The sequence below is a fragment of the Pinus tabuliformis genome, chromosome 3_1 (genome assembly GCF_031772625.1).
Source record: "Pinus tabuliformis cultivar Carrire ecotype Pingquan chromosome 3_1, CPIR1, whole genome shotgun sequence".
Taxonomy (NCBI): Eukaryota; Viridiplantae; Streptophyta; class Pinopsida; order Pinales; family Pinaceae; genus Pinus; species Pinus tabuliformis.
The window spans coordinates 107867964-107883857 of NC_142301.1; the positions used below are offsets into that span (position 1 = coordinate 107867964).

Consider the following 15894-nt stretch of genomic DNA (forward strand, 5'->3'; position numbering starts at 1 on the left):
GAACTCCATCTCTTCCTGGATGTATTTGTGTAGGCAGCCACGGTATTTGAGTACCAGATGCAGCTCAGAATCTTTGATACCCAATTATGTGCGAAGGGTATGAAAAATGTTTGTGAACTCTGGCACATCTTGGTCTCGTCCCTGCCGCAGTGTGGTCCATTTGATGTATTTGTCCTCATAGCTTTTGACAGGGCAGTACTGCTCCTTGATGGCATCCCGGAAGTCATTCCAAGTGGGTGCGGCTGAAAACAGTGAGCCTGTACTTTCATCCTTCTGTTCGCAGTATGTTTCCCACCAGTCCTTGACGTGGGGGGCTGCTTTGAGAAGAGCGAAAATAATCTTTTCCTTACTTGAAAATTCATGAACAGAAAAATACCCATCTAGCAGATTTAACCATTTATCTACGGCATCTGTGTCTATTTGACCCTCGAAGATGGGGATTTCAAAATTAACTTGTACCTTAAACGGTGTGGCGTTTCCAGAGTAGCTGTTGGAAGCCGATGCGTCGCCTCTGGGTAGCCGCTGAAGGATTTGCGCAAAGCTATCCATCATCGTGTTCCTTTGCCGCTCGAGGGCTTCTTCGAGCAAGATTCTGATAGGATCTCCTGCCCCCTCGTCTTTCTTCTCATCCGCCATGGGAGGTCGTCGAGATTTGCGAGGCTGGTCTTGCAAAGGTTCGACCAATTCAAGCCCTAACTCCTTATATCCCGACCTCGTTGGGGACATGCAAAGAAAAACAGAGAAAAAGCAGACCGCTCTAATACCACTGATCCAGATTTAAGCAGGAACGCAATAGATTACAGAGATAACCATAAATACAGAGATGCAATAACCATAAAAACAGAGATGCAGCGGAAATAACACTTCATTTCATTAATGGAGAATACTGAAATATGCTTACAAATAGAAATAACCCAGCTAGGGCGATGGTAGCTTATCTTTGAGAAGAGATGTGTCGACTACATGCCTCTGAACTGTGTTACAATGAGGCTCAAGGGCCTTTTTATTGTTGAGAAACAATGGAAAACCCTTCACATTCCAAAACCTAACCCTAGAAGATGAAACACCAAATTGTGGGCCCTGTTTTTGGGTAAGTTGGTACATCAACTTCTCGGGGTCGCGAATTGGTCGTACTATCTTCGTTTGACGTGCATGATAGCCCGTTGGAAAGATCTCTCCAAGGACTACGACGGAAAAGACGATGTTTAGATAGAAAAATCGTTGGCGGTGGATTTCCCAAAAAACGTCGTTTAGGGCCTCAAAATGGCTCCGGAAGTTTAGGACCCGAAAAACTGCTAAAAATAGTAAATTGTGCTATAATTAAGGTCCAAGGAAATAGAAAAACTGAAAGAGACAGTTGTGGGGGTCAAAATGGGATAGGTGTGCGGCCACCAACATCCACCTGGATCAGTCTAGGCACATACGTCACATCTGTCAAAGTGAGAGGAGCTTCATGCTCCCTCTGAAAAGCAACTGTGCCCACTCCTGAAACACTATACCTTCCGTCGTCACCCATGTCTATGCATATCTTGAGGTCTTTCTCCTCCAAGGCACTAAATAAATTTTTATCCCTGATCATGTAGAATGAGGCTCCACTGTCAAGATACTAGACACAACCCTTCATCGATGACACCATGCATGCGATGAGGGTAAAGTCCATTTCGAATTGAGAGGCTAATGCCTCACCTTCCGATCCTTCCGAGAATCCCTTTTTGGACTTTTTCGATGGGGAATTAGTTGCAAAATGTCCCATCTCTTGACAATTAAAGCATCTTACTTTAGACATGTCACCCTTCTTCCCTCCATGAGAAGAATTCAATTTGAAATGGGAAGCCTTCCCCTTCCCTTTCCTTGCCTTACTTGTTAAGGCTAGATTTTATTTATCATCATTCTTGGATGAAGAACCATCTCGTGTGCTCCTCCTAATCTCCTCCTGCATAAGATCCAACCACAATCATTCCCAATCCGTCAGTTTCTCCCTTCCAGTCACAGAGCCCTAGTAGCTATTCCAACTCTTTAGAAGCCCAAGGAGAGCGAGGCTCACCATATCATCATCGGAAGTAGTTATTCCCACACTGCCAAGCTCATCTCTGCAGGTGGTGAGCTTGTTCATATACGTGGAAATAGTATCGCCCTTCTCCATCTTGATTCTTTGAAGCTTATCCTTGAGCGCCAATTTCCTCTGGTCGCTACTGTTCTGGTAGAGGTCCTTCAATGTCTTCCACATTGAAAATGGAGTATCCTTCCCATGGAGACTCGAGACAATATGGTCTCAAACTCCCTCAAGGATGATCTGTCCTGCCTTCGCCACACACTTCTTCCACTCAGCCAACTCTTGTGCATTAGTTGAAGCTGGCTTTGGGATTTCTTGATCAATGAATTCCTTCAAGCCATTGTCTTCTAATACAACCTCCATTCTATCTTTCCATGCTTTGTAATTCAAGCTACCTTCCAAGGCATACTCGAGTCTCAAGCCATAGAACGCCATTGGCCAACCTTGAAGAATGATATGTATTTGATTTTCACATGCAACCCCGAACTTCAAACTTCGAATTCTCTTCTCAGTACACTGTTCATAGCTCTGATACCATGTAGAAAATCTGATGTAGGTTAACTCGATAATGCAATATAAATCAAAGTAGAATACTATAACCTACTTCTACTATAAATTTGCGGAAGCTTAAAGATCGAGCTGAACAATATAACCAAAAGAAGAAGAATCAATGGCACAATACACATGAAAATACTTTAGGGAAAGCCTTAGCTAAAAACCCCACACTATTGTATTATCATACATGGTGGAAATACATAGGAATTATACAAAGCCTTAGCTCTCACAGCTAGCCAGATCTCAGTACAATCCTCACAGATGCTCACAGGCAACCTTGGCTTCTCTTCAGCCTTCTTCTCTGCCCTCCAAGCTCCTAATTCCTTGCGATGTTCCTTATGGATGATTTTCCTATTACCAAGTGGATGATCAATCCTCCAAAACTGCGCAATCTTCAAGGATGAATCCTTGACTGCATGCATGAGTTTTATCCATGAGAAAACACATGCAACTGATAGTACATTGTCCTTGAACATTAATCTCAACTGGGTCTTTCTCATAATAGACATGCATGAGTTTCTGATGAGGGAATCTTCAATTAACTGGAGTAGCACTAGTTGAGTGCATTAATGCATCACTGACTGTTAACTCACTATTAGTTCCTCAAACAGTTTGGAACTAATTTAACTGGACTTAACTCAGTAAACTGAGTTAACTAATTACAACTCAAATATAACTCAATCTTATCTCCTTAATTTAAGGGATAACTCTTGCATGACTTCAAAAAGACTTCTAACTTGAATTTCTCCAACTAATTAATTTAAAATTAATTAATTAATTATTTCCAAGTAGCTGTTAAGACTAAATTCGATTTTAATTCACAATTTAATTAAAGGACAATTAAATTTGAATATTCTTGTTGCCATATTTCAACAGCCGAGACATTATGACTAGGGAGGAATAATACCAAAAACCATATAAGAAGCTCCCAACTTTACAAAGGAGGAAATCAAGGTAGGTATAAAGAGTTTCCAAGGCTGAACCAAAAAGAAGGGGGCATCCCAAACATGTGAGACAAACAAAAACAACCACCATCGGAAGACAATATAATGAGAGGAGGCCAATAGGTAAGATGTAAAGGCAACCTTTGTGATGGGACCTCTAGGCAAATTGACCAAAAACCAGTAGTGCAAAATAACTCCAAGCAGGAACTAAAAACCTTGTAACAAGCCCTAGATAGGCGAGAATGCATAGTAAAAGGCATAGATTTTACTACTGTTGAGGTCATTGGAGCTGCCAACTGCTCAAATTGCAACAAGATAACCATCATTGTAGTGACCAACTACAAAATGAAAGTGAAGTCCAAAGGGCACCGCAGGTGCACATAAATTGTGAAGTTGGAGAGGAATTTGTGCCATGTAGAGGATCTTCTAGATATAACGTTCTAGATTAGCCATAACCATGTTGGTCACATGGTGTTGGCATTGATGTGAACTTAAGGTGTCTACCTAAGGAGTCAACCATGGAGTCAATTGTGTTGGCATTGATGTCAACAAGCTTGGAGGATTTTTCATCATGACTAGAGGCTTGATGATATGTTACTAAAGTGTGCCTAATGTTTGTAGAGGTTCTACATGTGTGGGAGAAGGGTTGAAGACAAATGGAAAAGTTTTGCATAGAGAGGAGGTGATTTTCCCTAAGTTAGGGTAACCTTGCTGGGACATAGTTATTCACAGAGAAAGGATCTTAGTAACCTCGCTGGGTTGCCCATACTATCCCTGTGAGAATCCTCTATGGGAGCCAGTTCAGTCCTAATGAGGATGTTTGTAGGTGAAATTTTCGAGTTCTTGTGTGTGCACATAAAATACCATGAGCATTTCCTAGAGTATTTTCCCAAGGCTTTTCATGGTATGGATTCGATTTGAGTTGGTCTTCATTCTCGAAGGTGATTAAGTCAAAGATAAGTATTTCATTAAACGAAGATGACAAAGGATCAAGTCAAGGTGCAAAATGCCAGAGTATGAATAAGAGTGCTTGGCTCTCCATATCTGTGTCATTATTGTTTGATCGCTTCAGATATTTTTATTTATAGGAGGAAGCTTTTATGTTGGAGAGGTTGGTTCCATTGAGAGAGAGAGGTATTGTATAGCATTGAGAGCTAATGGTGAGAGGAGTGATATTGTTATAACAAATGTTTGATACTCTTGTAGCAAAGTGTGCATGGATCAATGACATAGATAGAGCTTGTGTTATGTGCAAAACTGATGGCAGAATATAGATTGTATGCAGAGTTAGAGCGATGACATTACTATAGAGTTGCTAACATGTTTGTGATCGCAAGAGTTACATATTCTTCAGTAACTGTGATATCTTGCATGGTTGCCAGTTTATATATTGTTGTAGCTTATATGTGAGAGGATTGTAATGAATTGTTGCAATAGTTTGAGTCAATATATATGCTATGTAATCAATATATCCGTCGCTGAGTGAGATTGTTAGGTTGGTGTATGTGAGGTAATGAGATTTTGTATGATGGGGTTTGTTGAGTGCGTTGCTGAGTTAGTTTGAGGGCATATTGTTTATTATGTTGCAGATTGTATTCATTAGTATGAGCATAGAGAATATTATGAGTCCAGTATGAAAATTAACAAATTGTGGCTCACAAATGTTTGATTGCAGAGAGTAGTGGATCCAGTATGAAATTTTGTGAAGCGTGGTCCATAGAGGAGCTTGAAGGTTGGGGTCTTTAGTGATAGCAAGTGGTGGCTTGCAGATTCAGGGTGTAGCAACATCCATTAGGTAGTGGCCTGAGAGCTTGGGAGTGGTGGCTTCCGTCCAGTGGTGGCTCCTGTCCAATGGTGGCTGGAAAGTTTTGGGTGTTGAGGCATCCAATAGGTGGTGCTCTGCAAACGTCACGGAGAGGTAGCTTCTAGCAAGTGGTGGTCTGCAAAGTTCATACAGGTAGTGCCTTGGAGTGAGTAACGACTCACATGATTGTCAAGTTGGAGCTTGCACGCTGGTGGTGGCCAATGATCATTGTAAAAGAAATTTTTGATAATAATAATAAAAGAAGACAAAGACAACAACAATAGTGGTTTTTTCCAGTTGGGTTTTCCACATAACATCCTGTGTCTCTATGTGTGATGATGTCCATGCTGTTTTGATGATGTGTTGCTACCCATGGTTACTTGAGCTTACTGCTTATGTTTATTATTATGCATGTGTTATTTATATATGCTAATGCATGATTTAATTATTGTGTAAGAAAAGACAAAAAACAATAAAATTGATCCATGGAGCACAATATTGATTCACCCCCTCCATTCCCCCTCTCAGTATTGTTCATGCTTCCAACACCAGGTGCCATGAATCACTATAACCACAATGATAACCTAGACTACCCCATGCTTAGAAATAAAGACAACCAGGCTCCAGAGCATACAATTCAATTGGAGAAGATTCACAAGAATGTCTTCATTGCCATGTGCAAATTTGCCCACGCCGTCAGGTTTGAAAAATCCCACCCCCAACAAGGGATATATAGGGCAAGACCATATACACAAGAGCACACCCCATTATCGAGCAAGAATGAGAATGGGAAGTTACGTTTCATATTGATGGTTCACATTGAATGTCACGTGCTTTTGCATGTGGGGTACTGGCTATACCACCCCCCTCTTAAATGAATTATGAGGAGGTGGGGTGGCAAGCTTACCCCCCAACCTCGTGCCCTGCCTCGTTTTCCACCCCATTAGGGAGTAGCTTTAAAAATTTGAAATCTATAATAAAATAAGTATTTTAATGCCATCCATATATATATATATCTAGGGCAGGGCTAGCCTCAATGTTGGACAAAAGAGGATATGTCCAGTAGTGGGATGCTATCATCAAGATTATGTGAAGCTCGATCAAACTTGGACACCCCTCGGGATAGTTTAATTCCCCAAAAAATAACTCCCATTCTCAATTACTCTCAACAAAATTTGAATCTATAACTTGATGAGAACTAAACCTACAAAAAAACAACTAATCTACACCTCAAAAATATAATTTATTTATTTAATTTATATAACTATACTAATTTAAATTAAATTAAAAATATACAAAAACATATGTCTTTATAACTTTATCACAATACACTTACTTCTTCTTCTTAACTTTATCACAATACACCTACTTCTTCTTCTTTCTATACGTGGAAATGGAAATGGAACCTATCACTAACCACATACTTATTTCTATTTGTGGAAACGGAAATAAAAACAATCTACCAAACTAAACTCTAAACCATCAAACCCTGACAAATTTTAAAAAACATGTCGTTATAACTTTATCACAATACACATACATCTTCTTTGTCTACGTGGAAATGGGACCTATCACTATCTACATACTTAGTTCTATTTGTGGAAATGGAAATGGAACCTATCACTATCCACATACTTAGTTCTATCACTAACCACATACTTATTTCTATGTGTGGAAACGGAAATAAAAACAATCTACCAAACTAAAGTCTAAACCATAAAACCCTGACAAATTTTAAAATGTAACTGGCCTAACAGGTACCTCTTGTCACATGGCCTTTGAAAACCTTGTCAGATCTTACGCTGCCGTTTCGCTGCAACCATTGGACCATATGGCTTGACGCGTCCTTTCTGCATCCTGTTATCTGTCAATAGAAATATGCAATAATCAAAATCAGTAGAAATTCAATTGATTGCCCACCTAAATTTCGAGAACACGAGGATAGCAATCTTGCTCAGACTTACTGAATAAACATTGTGTGGAAAGTAAGGCGGGCATTGAATTCAACTATTGTTCTGCTGATTTGCAGTAATGAACATGAGTATAAGGCCACACGTTTCCCCTTTATCTTCTTGGAGAATCGAGTTTCAACCATCCCCGTATCCACACGCCAGGAAGAAACTGGCGTTTGCGGGAACTACAGCTTTGCTTCGTGTCCAGCAGACCAATACTTGGATCCCGAGCTATACAAACTCGACATTCTTTTTAGCAGGGAACCCTGTTTCCAATGCATGTGAAGGAAAACACTTGAGTTTAGCATTCACGTGCTATAACAATGGGCCCAGTTTTGTAAAGTTATCAACTGCAGCTACAGAATCTGGCCTTGGGTCGACTGCTACGGCAATGGACATTGGCTGTACAGCCCTGGTCATGGTGGGAGCTTATGGTTTAGTATCTGCCTTCGATGTCCTCACCAAGTGGAATATATTGGATCAGGTATTATTATTTTCTCAAGCATTCTGTCTGCCCTTACACTGCCTCTGGTATTGTCTGTCTTGACAACAAGTTTAATATATGGGGGGAAACGTGTAATGAGCACAGAAATTGAGCCGGAAGTTTGTGCACATCTTATCAGGAATATTATTCATGATGTCCTGGCCTCTTTTCAGGTAATTCTCAACCTCTGTGTTTTTTGTTTTTTGAGCATTCATTTATTTGTTAAAGCTCTTATGTAGAATATAGATCTAGCCTATGCAATCCGGAATATAGCTCTAGCAGACCTATTGGGACCAACCATACTTTGATCTGGCCATTTTTGATCCACAATAAGCTGAAGCTGCGAACAGGAGCATTTTCCCTTTTAAAGAACACAGGCAATGAATTTTCAGCCACTATAAAATGCTTCTTAAGGTGATAACAAACCAGGTTCCCATTTGGGCTTAAATTTATCTCTGGTGTTTCTATGAAGGAAAGTGCCCTTATAGTGTTTGGATAGTGCCCTGGGTTACTGCGACCGGTTTGAGGGAAATAACAGTTAGACCATGATGTTTGAAAACTCGTCAGCATTGAGTGTGGGTCTCTACCGTGAAAATATGGGTGCTTAATAAACCTGAAGTTACATTTCAGTCATGAGCTTTGCAGCTCGAAATCAGTAAATGAAGAAAGCATTTGCTCATCAGTTGGCGTCACATAGTAGTGTAGCGTTATTGAGTAGATAGAACATTTGAAGCTGAACAATAGAAAATATGAAATGATCCAAAATACCAGGGTATCATGGCATCAGGCCTGAGATTGAGTATTGAAGAGTTTGAAACCCATTGTACGATGTAAACAATTCGAGTACATCATAACTCTGGTAAGACTTTTCAGTACCTTATCTGAACTATGCACATCTTATCAGGATTATTATTCATGATGGCATGGCCCCTTTTCAGTAGATTCTCAACCTATGTGTTTTTTTTGGTATTCATTTGCTAGTTAAAGGTCTTATATAGAACACAGATCTAACCAATGCAATCTGGAATATATAGAATAGTAGATCTAACAAAATCTAAGCTTTAAACCTTTACAGTAAGCAATGCATAGACAGATTTTTTACAAACAGAAAAGTAAACAATGAAAATCGCACACAATGAGATTTACCCTGGAAACCTATAACCCGAAAAATCAACAAAATGTTTAGAACCACATCTTTAATTTTTATGATCAATTATAATCATCATTTACAATACAATATACTGGATCCCATGGGATCCAAGACCCTAATCCATTGACCCAGATTAGACTAACCTCGATGATGTACTGAAAGTAGAAAACCTGAAAGACCACATACCACAAAATAGCCAAAGGAAAAACATTGATCCGAAAACTGCCAAAAATGGATGTAAAAAAATGCCCAAAATTTTTCTTTCTGGAGCTCCACCCACAAACCCCTTGGCAGGGGACCTACAAGCCTCCCTTGCAACTCCTTTGGGAATCCATGCTGCACCTAGCATATACAGATCACACATGGACTTAGGCGTGCAAAGAATATAATACATACCCAACCGCCTAAACTATGCACACCTTATCAACTATATTATTCATGATGGCCTGGTCTCTTTGGTCTCTTTTCACTAGATTCTCAACCTATGTGCTTTTAGTTTTTTGGATGTTCATCTTCTAGTTAAAGCTCTCATATAGAGCATAGATCTAACCCATGCAATTTGGAATATAGCTTTAGCAGACCTATCGGAGCCAACAATACCTTGACTGGCCATTTTTGATCCGCAATAAGCTGAATCTGCTAACAAGAACATTTTCCCTTTTAAAGAACGCATGCGAGGAATTTTCAGCCACCATAGAATGCTTCTTAAGGTTCTATCAAACCACGTTCCTATTTGGGCTTAAATCTATCTCTGGTGTTCCTATGAAGGAAAGAACCTTTATGGTGTTTGGATAGTGGCCAGGGTTACTGGGACTGCTTTACGTGAACTAACCGTTAGAGCGCAATGATTGAAAACTTGTCATCAGTTGGCGTGGACCTCAATAGTGAGAATGTGGGTGCCTAATATACCTGAAGTTACACATCAGTCACAAGCTTTGCAGATTGAAATCAACAAATGAATAAAACATTTACTGATCAGGTGGCACCACTTAGTAATATTGCTACGTTGATTCGGCAGAACATTGTAGTTGGTTGCAGAACAATAGAGAAGAAAAATGGATCAAAAACACCAGGTTGTCATGGCGTGAGGCCTGAGATTGAGTATTGCAGAGTTTGGAAAACAATTTGAATAGATCATAACTAATGTTAGACGTTTCAGGATCTTACCTGACCTATGCTCAAATAAGTCCTTTTCAGAAATTTGTGCACATCTTTTCTGGATTATCATTCATGATGGCCTGGCCTCTTTTCAGTAGATTCTCAATCTCCGTGATTTTTGCTTTTCAAGAATTCATCTGTTCATTAAAGCTCTTATATAGAACTTATATTCAGCCCATGCAATCTGGAACATAGCTCTAGCAGACCTCTCAGAACCAACCGACAAAACAAGAATGAAGAAAACATTTACAAGTCAGTTACCATCACATACTAGTGTAGGTACATAAATTTGGCAGAACATTGTATCAGAACAATAGAGAAGAGGAAACGATCCAAAACACCAGGTTATCATGGCATCAGACCTGAGATTGAGTATTGCAGAGTTTGAGACCCATTGTAGACAATTTGAATAGATCATAACTAAGGTCAGACCTGTCAGGATCTTACCTAATCTTTGCTCAGATAAGATCTTTCATGACTAACCCTCGCTATGCTCAAGTAAGTCCTTTCAGGACCTTAAATCAAGTTGGTGCTTCACAAATTCTTTGAAAGGATACTCAAATGGATTTTTTTCGATCACCTTGGGTTTGCGATGTATCATTCGATACCACTCTCCTCCAAGTGTTCACTTCCCTAATTGCTAACCTGATTTAGAGGGGTTTGCTATACCTGAACTGAGTTTCTAGATTAAAGTCATAGTCATGAACATCATTGGAATAGATTCGCTATGTAGAGTGTAGTAGCATGTTAAAAATGAGGTTACCCTTACTTTAGCTTATTGTATAACAGTTCCTTGGGCTGTTTTTGCCCCTCTTGTAGGCCTTCAGGGCAGGGGAGGGAGGCATGAAAGGAGAAGAGCCCTCGTTTGCACTAAAAATTACAAAATACCCAATTGTATGAATGTTACTTAAATTTTGAATACCCCAGCCACAAGAAAGTAACAATTGTTTAAATTCCCAATATTGATGATAGTTCTGAAATTTTTGGTGTAGATTGCTTATCTTCGTTTTTTCACCTAACTTCTAGGTTTGACATTTTGTTTACTTCTGAACACAGTGCTTCTGAAGATGCCCGTTATATTGCTGCAATTGTGCCTCTAGCAAATTTTTTAAGGCTTCTGATTTACGGACTCAAATTAGCAACAAATGAAGCGTTAGTCAATGCTGTGAGCAGAAAGGGCAGCCCTGAGTAAGAGCCAGTGACCTTCACTTTCTGTGTTGCCATAAATTATATAAAGATTATGCTTCCTTGGGTTCAAATGGACAGGTAAAACTCATTACGTAAATGTTGATGGTCTGCAGGGAATTATTAAGAGGACCTATGTATTACGTGATGGTTCTAATTTTCTGCACCATTTTTTTTTGGCGAGAGACCCCTATAGGAATGGTTTCTTTGGCAATGATGTGCGGCGGGGATGGTATTCTTCTTGTTATTAATTATTGCCAAATTTTAATATTTTACTTGTATCGATAGGGTAGGCTAAACATTCTCAAATAGGAATGGAGATCAATGAATACCAAATATTAAATCCCTTCTTAATATGGATGGTAAGAACCACTGACCATTATGCATTTTTCTTTGCGAGTTGGCTATTTACCTTTCTCAAGGATACAAACTGATGCCAACTAATCAAGTAGGTGATTGAAGTGAGTTAATTAGTATACACACTCAATCTTTCTGGTAAAGGAAATTTTTTCCAGCAAGGTAGAGTTCTGCCCTGAAGCTCAACCTTTCTAGTGAGTCTTTTTTTTCCTAGCAAGGTAAAATTCTTCCCTGATGCATTCATATTTTCCCAATTCCTGTGGTCTGGGTCATCTTAAAATGGGCCAAAAGCCCAGAGTGCAATGTGCCGTGGTTGAAGTTCTCATCAATAGGTAGAACGACTTCTGTCAAAAATTTCCACTGGAAAAGAGGTGAGTTTGTCTACTTGTTAACTTGGCAAAAATATCATTCCATGCCTACATATAATAATCTCTTACAAGACTCAGACTCAGAATTATGGGACCCAATATTTTCATATGTATGCCCTTAAGAGAACACTGGGACAATTTAGTGCATTATCTTTGCTGCTTTTATATATCAGTATAGTGCATGGATCTGAATATAAAACTTTCTGGAATTCGTTTTAGCTAAATATGGTTCTTGAATTTTGGCAGGCATAGCTGATATTATAGGAAGAAGGTTTGGACAATATAAGCTTCCTTATAACAACGAGAAAAGCTGGGCAGGAAGTATAGCTATGTTTCTATTTGGCTTCTTGATTTCCCTGGGGTGAGATGACCATTTTCTTATCTTCGAATTCTAGAAAATCATTTTAGTTTCCATTAATCAGCTTGAAGACATGTCTTGAATATTTTAGATACTAGGTCTTGCAAACACTAAAGCATTGTGGTACTTCGATTATAGAAACATGTTTTCATCCCTAAACGTTGCAATACTTTGACTACAGAAGGATGTATGTAATATGGATTGTCACTTGAAGACAGCTAAAGCCTAGACTCCTTTCATATATTTATTCTCTAATATACAAATTTTAATATCTCTATATGAAATGTAAATGTTGTTGACGTACAACTAACGGGACCAATACATTTGCAGGATTTTGTACTATTTCTCTTTATTTGGATTTATTGATCTAGATTGGGAGACTACAGCTCGAAATGTTGCAATAATATCAATGGCTGCAACTGTTGTCGAATCTCTTCCGGTAACGGTAACAAGGTTCTTGGATGACAACATTTCGGTTCCTTCAATATGCATACTGGTTGGGCTCTGCCTTTTTCCAATGCAAAGTTCATAAGGAACCAGTTTGAAGATATTACTAAATTGCTTCTCATCCCTCATGTGCTTACAGGCACAAGATTTAAATTTTGATGGTTCTAGCGTTTACACATGATCGATTGTATAGGAGGTTTTCTTTTCTTCCTTAGTGGTTTTTTTGTAACGATGATATGAACACATGACCACGTGCATGAAATTACTTTTTCATACAATTACCAATATTTGAGCTTAAGTTGGCCTTTCATTTTCTCTCTATCTTGGTGTCATATGTCAGCCAATGGTCATAATTTCCAATATTTTATGCATATTGTGTTCAAAGGTCAAAACTTCAGGGTAAGTTTTATCCTCCTCGTAAATGAGTTTTATAATTTTCCTAGCTAGGTGAGGGAGGGTTAGGGTTTTTTAAGTTAAGGTTATATATATTTCTTAGTTAACAAGTGAGGGATGGTTACCGAAGTTGTGTAAATACACAAGGGGCTAAAAATACTTGAAACTGTTATCTGGAAAGCAACAACTCACGGTGCAAACGCTCGATATCCAAGTCAAATATGAGACAACGGGCTAAAAAATACTAAAAGATGTAATGTAGAAGCAACAACTCATTGTGCAATCGCACTGTATCCAAGTGTGTCGTTAGCAACGTATAACCTAATGACAAATAAGAATCACAGTTCAAAAAGCTAATGACACATTCACGAGATAATTGAACATAGGGTACATGTGACATTTGCATGGAAAATAAAAAAAAATCATGGGAGTCATCAAACAGGAGTGGGTGCATAGTTTAAAAAAATTAAAACAAAATAAAGAGAATATTTGCCATTTCTATTAAAATTGAATATTAGATTAATTACTATGCATCAACAAAACTATTTCTGTTTGGTTAAGAATTTGTTTTCTTCAGACGTAAGGAAACAGAAACAGGTTAATGGATCTGATGTAAGGAAACAGGTTAATGACCCTAGATCCAGAGGTATCTTACAGGAGTGAAAGTCTGCCTTTTTACGGACCACCAGCAGGTTATTCCAGGTGGCATGGTTTTCTTTGAATAATCGTAAGGAAACAGGTTAATGGATTTGACGTAAGGAAACAGGTTAATGACCCAAAATCCAAAGGTATCTTGCAGGAGTGAAAACCTGCTTTTTTATGGACCACCAGCGGGTTATTCTAGGTGGCATGGTTTTTTTTGAATAACGGTGATGAGTCAGTCTGCATTCGCGATTAGTAGCTAGAGATAATTATCCTCACTGTTGATTTAATACTGCAGTGAACTTATTTTTCTCTCTAGATTCGCCATCGCCATCCTTGGTAACCACTCATTCTACTAAAAAGAGGCTGTGACCAAATTTGCGCTTTAAATTGGTGATGCTGTGATAGACAAACGATGGGCACTAAAGGCCATTTCAAATTTGTAAATTTAGATTCCATTATACGGTGCACGTCTCTTCTCAATTTGTTAATTTGTATTCCATTATTATATAGTAAATGTCTCTTTTATGATGGCAAGAGGCAATTGGTCCTGGTTGGAAAGGTTCATGGGATTGATGTTAATAGGTTCTTGCGAAAGAGATCTTATCTTTTATTCTACTTGGGCACTAAAACACAATTTTTTATTTTAGGAATGTAAATAAACATATATTTATTAGCTATTTTATATACAAGTTTATAGATTTTAAATAAAGTTTAGTATTAATAATTAGTGTGTATATGGTGGATTAGTTAAATATTAGATGAAAAAGTTAATTTGAATCACATATTAAGGATTTTAGAATTATTTTTTGTTGTTGTTGTAGTATTTATAGGGTTTTGTTTTAGTGTAATGCATGTATTCTATTATTAATATGATTATATTTTTTTTCTTAATTGGTCTACTCCTATATTGATACAAAAATATGATTACGGAGAGGCTGATGCCTCAAAAATTCTAGCCCAAGAGATGGCATTCTTCCAAAAGACGCTTGATGTACTTACTAGAGTACCTGCATAGTGACTTATTTCAGGACTTGAAGTTTTTGAAAACATTAGACTCAGTACCATAACAGTGACCAGAAATTGACCCATACATTGACCAAAACTGGGCTGTAAACAGTTATCCCTTAAACAGATACCAACATACAAGAGAATGCCGCCCACACAGGGGAAACCGACAAATAAAGTTGAAAGAGACCTGATTCTGAGAGCTTAAAAACATGAAAAACTATGTAACCGGAGGGGATTGAGCGTTTTCCTTCAGCAACTGACCAAAACCAAAGGCGCGGACCTGTTCAATCTTCATGCGAGGTAGTTTGCTATTCTTCTACAATTCGGCACCCAAATTGGTCTGTGTCTTTAAATTCAGAGGGATGGCCCTCTAAACCTGAAGGATCGCCTTCTGTTGGTGCGCTTGGGCCGGCGTATGCAGTCGAATTCAGAATTGGCGAGCCGCCTATATCTCTGCGCTGAGAAACATTTTGGTCTGCCATTCGAGGTTCTAGAGGAGCCCCAGGATTGACCTCCCCCAAACCCACAGCATTCTCGCACATCTCGACGGTGATTGACACGATGAAGGATGAATTGCCTAGAGAACAGGGGAAGCAGAAGCGAGCTGTGTGCGAGTGTGAATGGTGAGAACAGACTTCAGTTATGACATGCCCTCTTCCCCTGCCCCTGCCACTTCTTGTTGCAGGATATCTATTGCAGCAGAACTCCGAAGCCTCAGACGAGGGGTACGAAGTGGTTGAGGAAGGCTGGCAGGAGACATAGCCACGGGAGCTCCCTCGTCTGCAACCCATCCTGGTGCGCTCTCTGGGCATTTTGAGGTGAGCAAAACAAACAACCGGGGAGGGAATGGCGAGGTGGCGACAGAGGAATATACACACCGGATAAAAAGGAGCCTGAGCGCACTGATAACTGTCAGCACCTTGAGCCAGAGCCCGATAGTGCGCAGTTCTGTTTTGAGAGCAAGGAGCTGCCACCTTGCTGAACCTAAAGGCACGCTGAGGAGAAGCAGGAATGAGGTTCAGGCCAAGCGCCA

At 39.2% G+C, this 15894-nt stretch overlaps 1 protein-coding gene across 1 annotated transcript; it reads left to right on the plus strand.

Moving 5' to 3' along the window:
- Window positions 1-7109: 7109 nt before the first annotated feature.
- LOC149186009 (phytol kinase 1, chloroplastic-like) lies at window positions 7110-13136 on the plus strand. Its single transcript, XM_089410863.1, has 6 exons — window positions 7110-7792; window positions 7898-7965; window positions 11157-11288; window positions 11402-11517; window positions 12257-12371; window positions 12699-13136. Exons 1-6 carry the CDS (start codon window positions 7388-7390, stop codon window positions 12898-12900), a joined length of 1038 nt encoding a protein of 345 aa, XP_089266989.1. The 5' UTR covers window positions 7110-7387; the 3' UTR covers window positions 12901-13136.
- Window positions 13137-15894: the final 2758 nt, after the last annotated feature.

Excerpts from the sequence above, each read along its gene's own strand:
- LOC149186009 (XM_089410863.1), top strand. The coding sequence starts at position 7,388 with ATGAACATGAGTATAAGGCCACACGTTTCCCCTTTATCTTCTTGGAGA. Across the intron at positions 7,793-7,897 it reads AGTGGAATATATTGGATCAG|AAATTGAGCCGGAAGTTTGT; the intron begins GTATTATTATTT and ends TAATGAGCACAG. Across the intron at positions 12,372-12,698 it reads GGCTTCTTGATTTCCCTGGG|GATTTTGTACTATTTCTCTT; the intron begins GTGAGATGACCA and ends ATACATTTGCAG.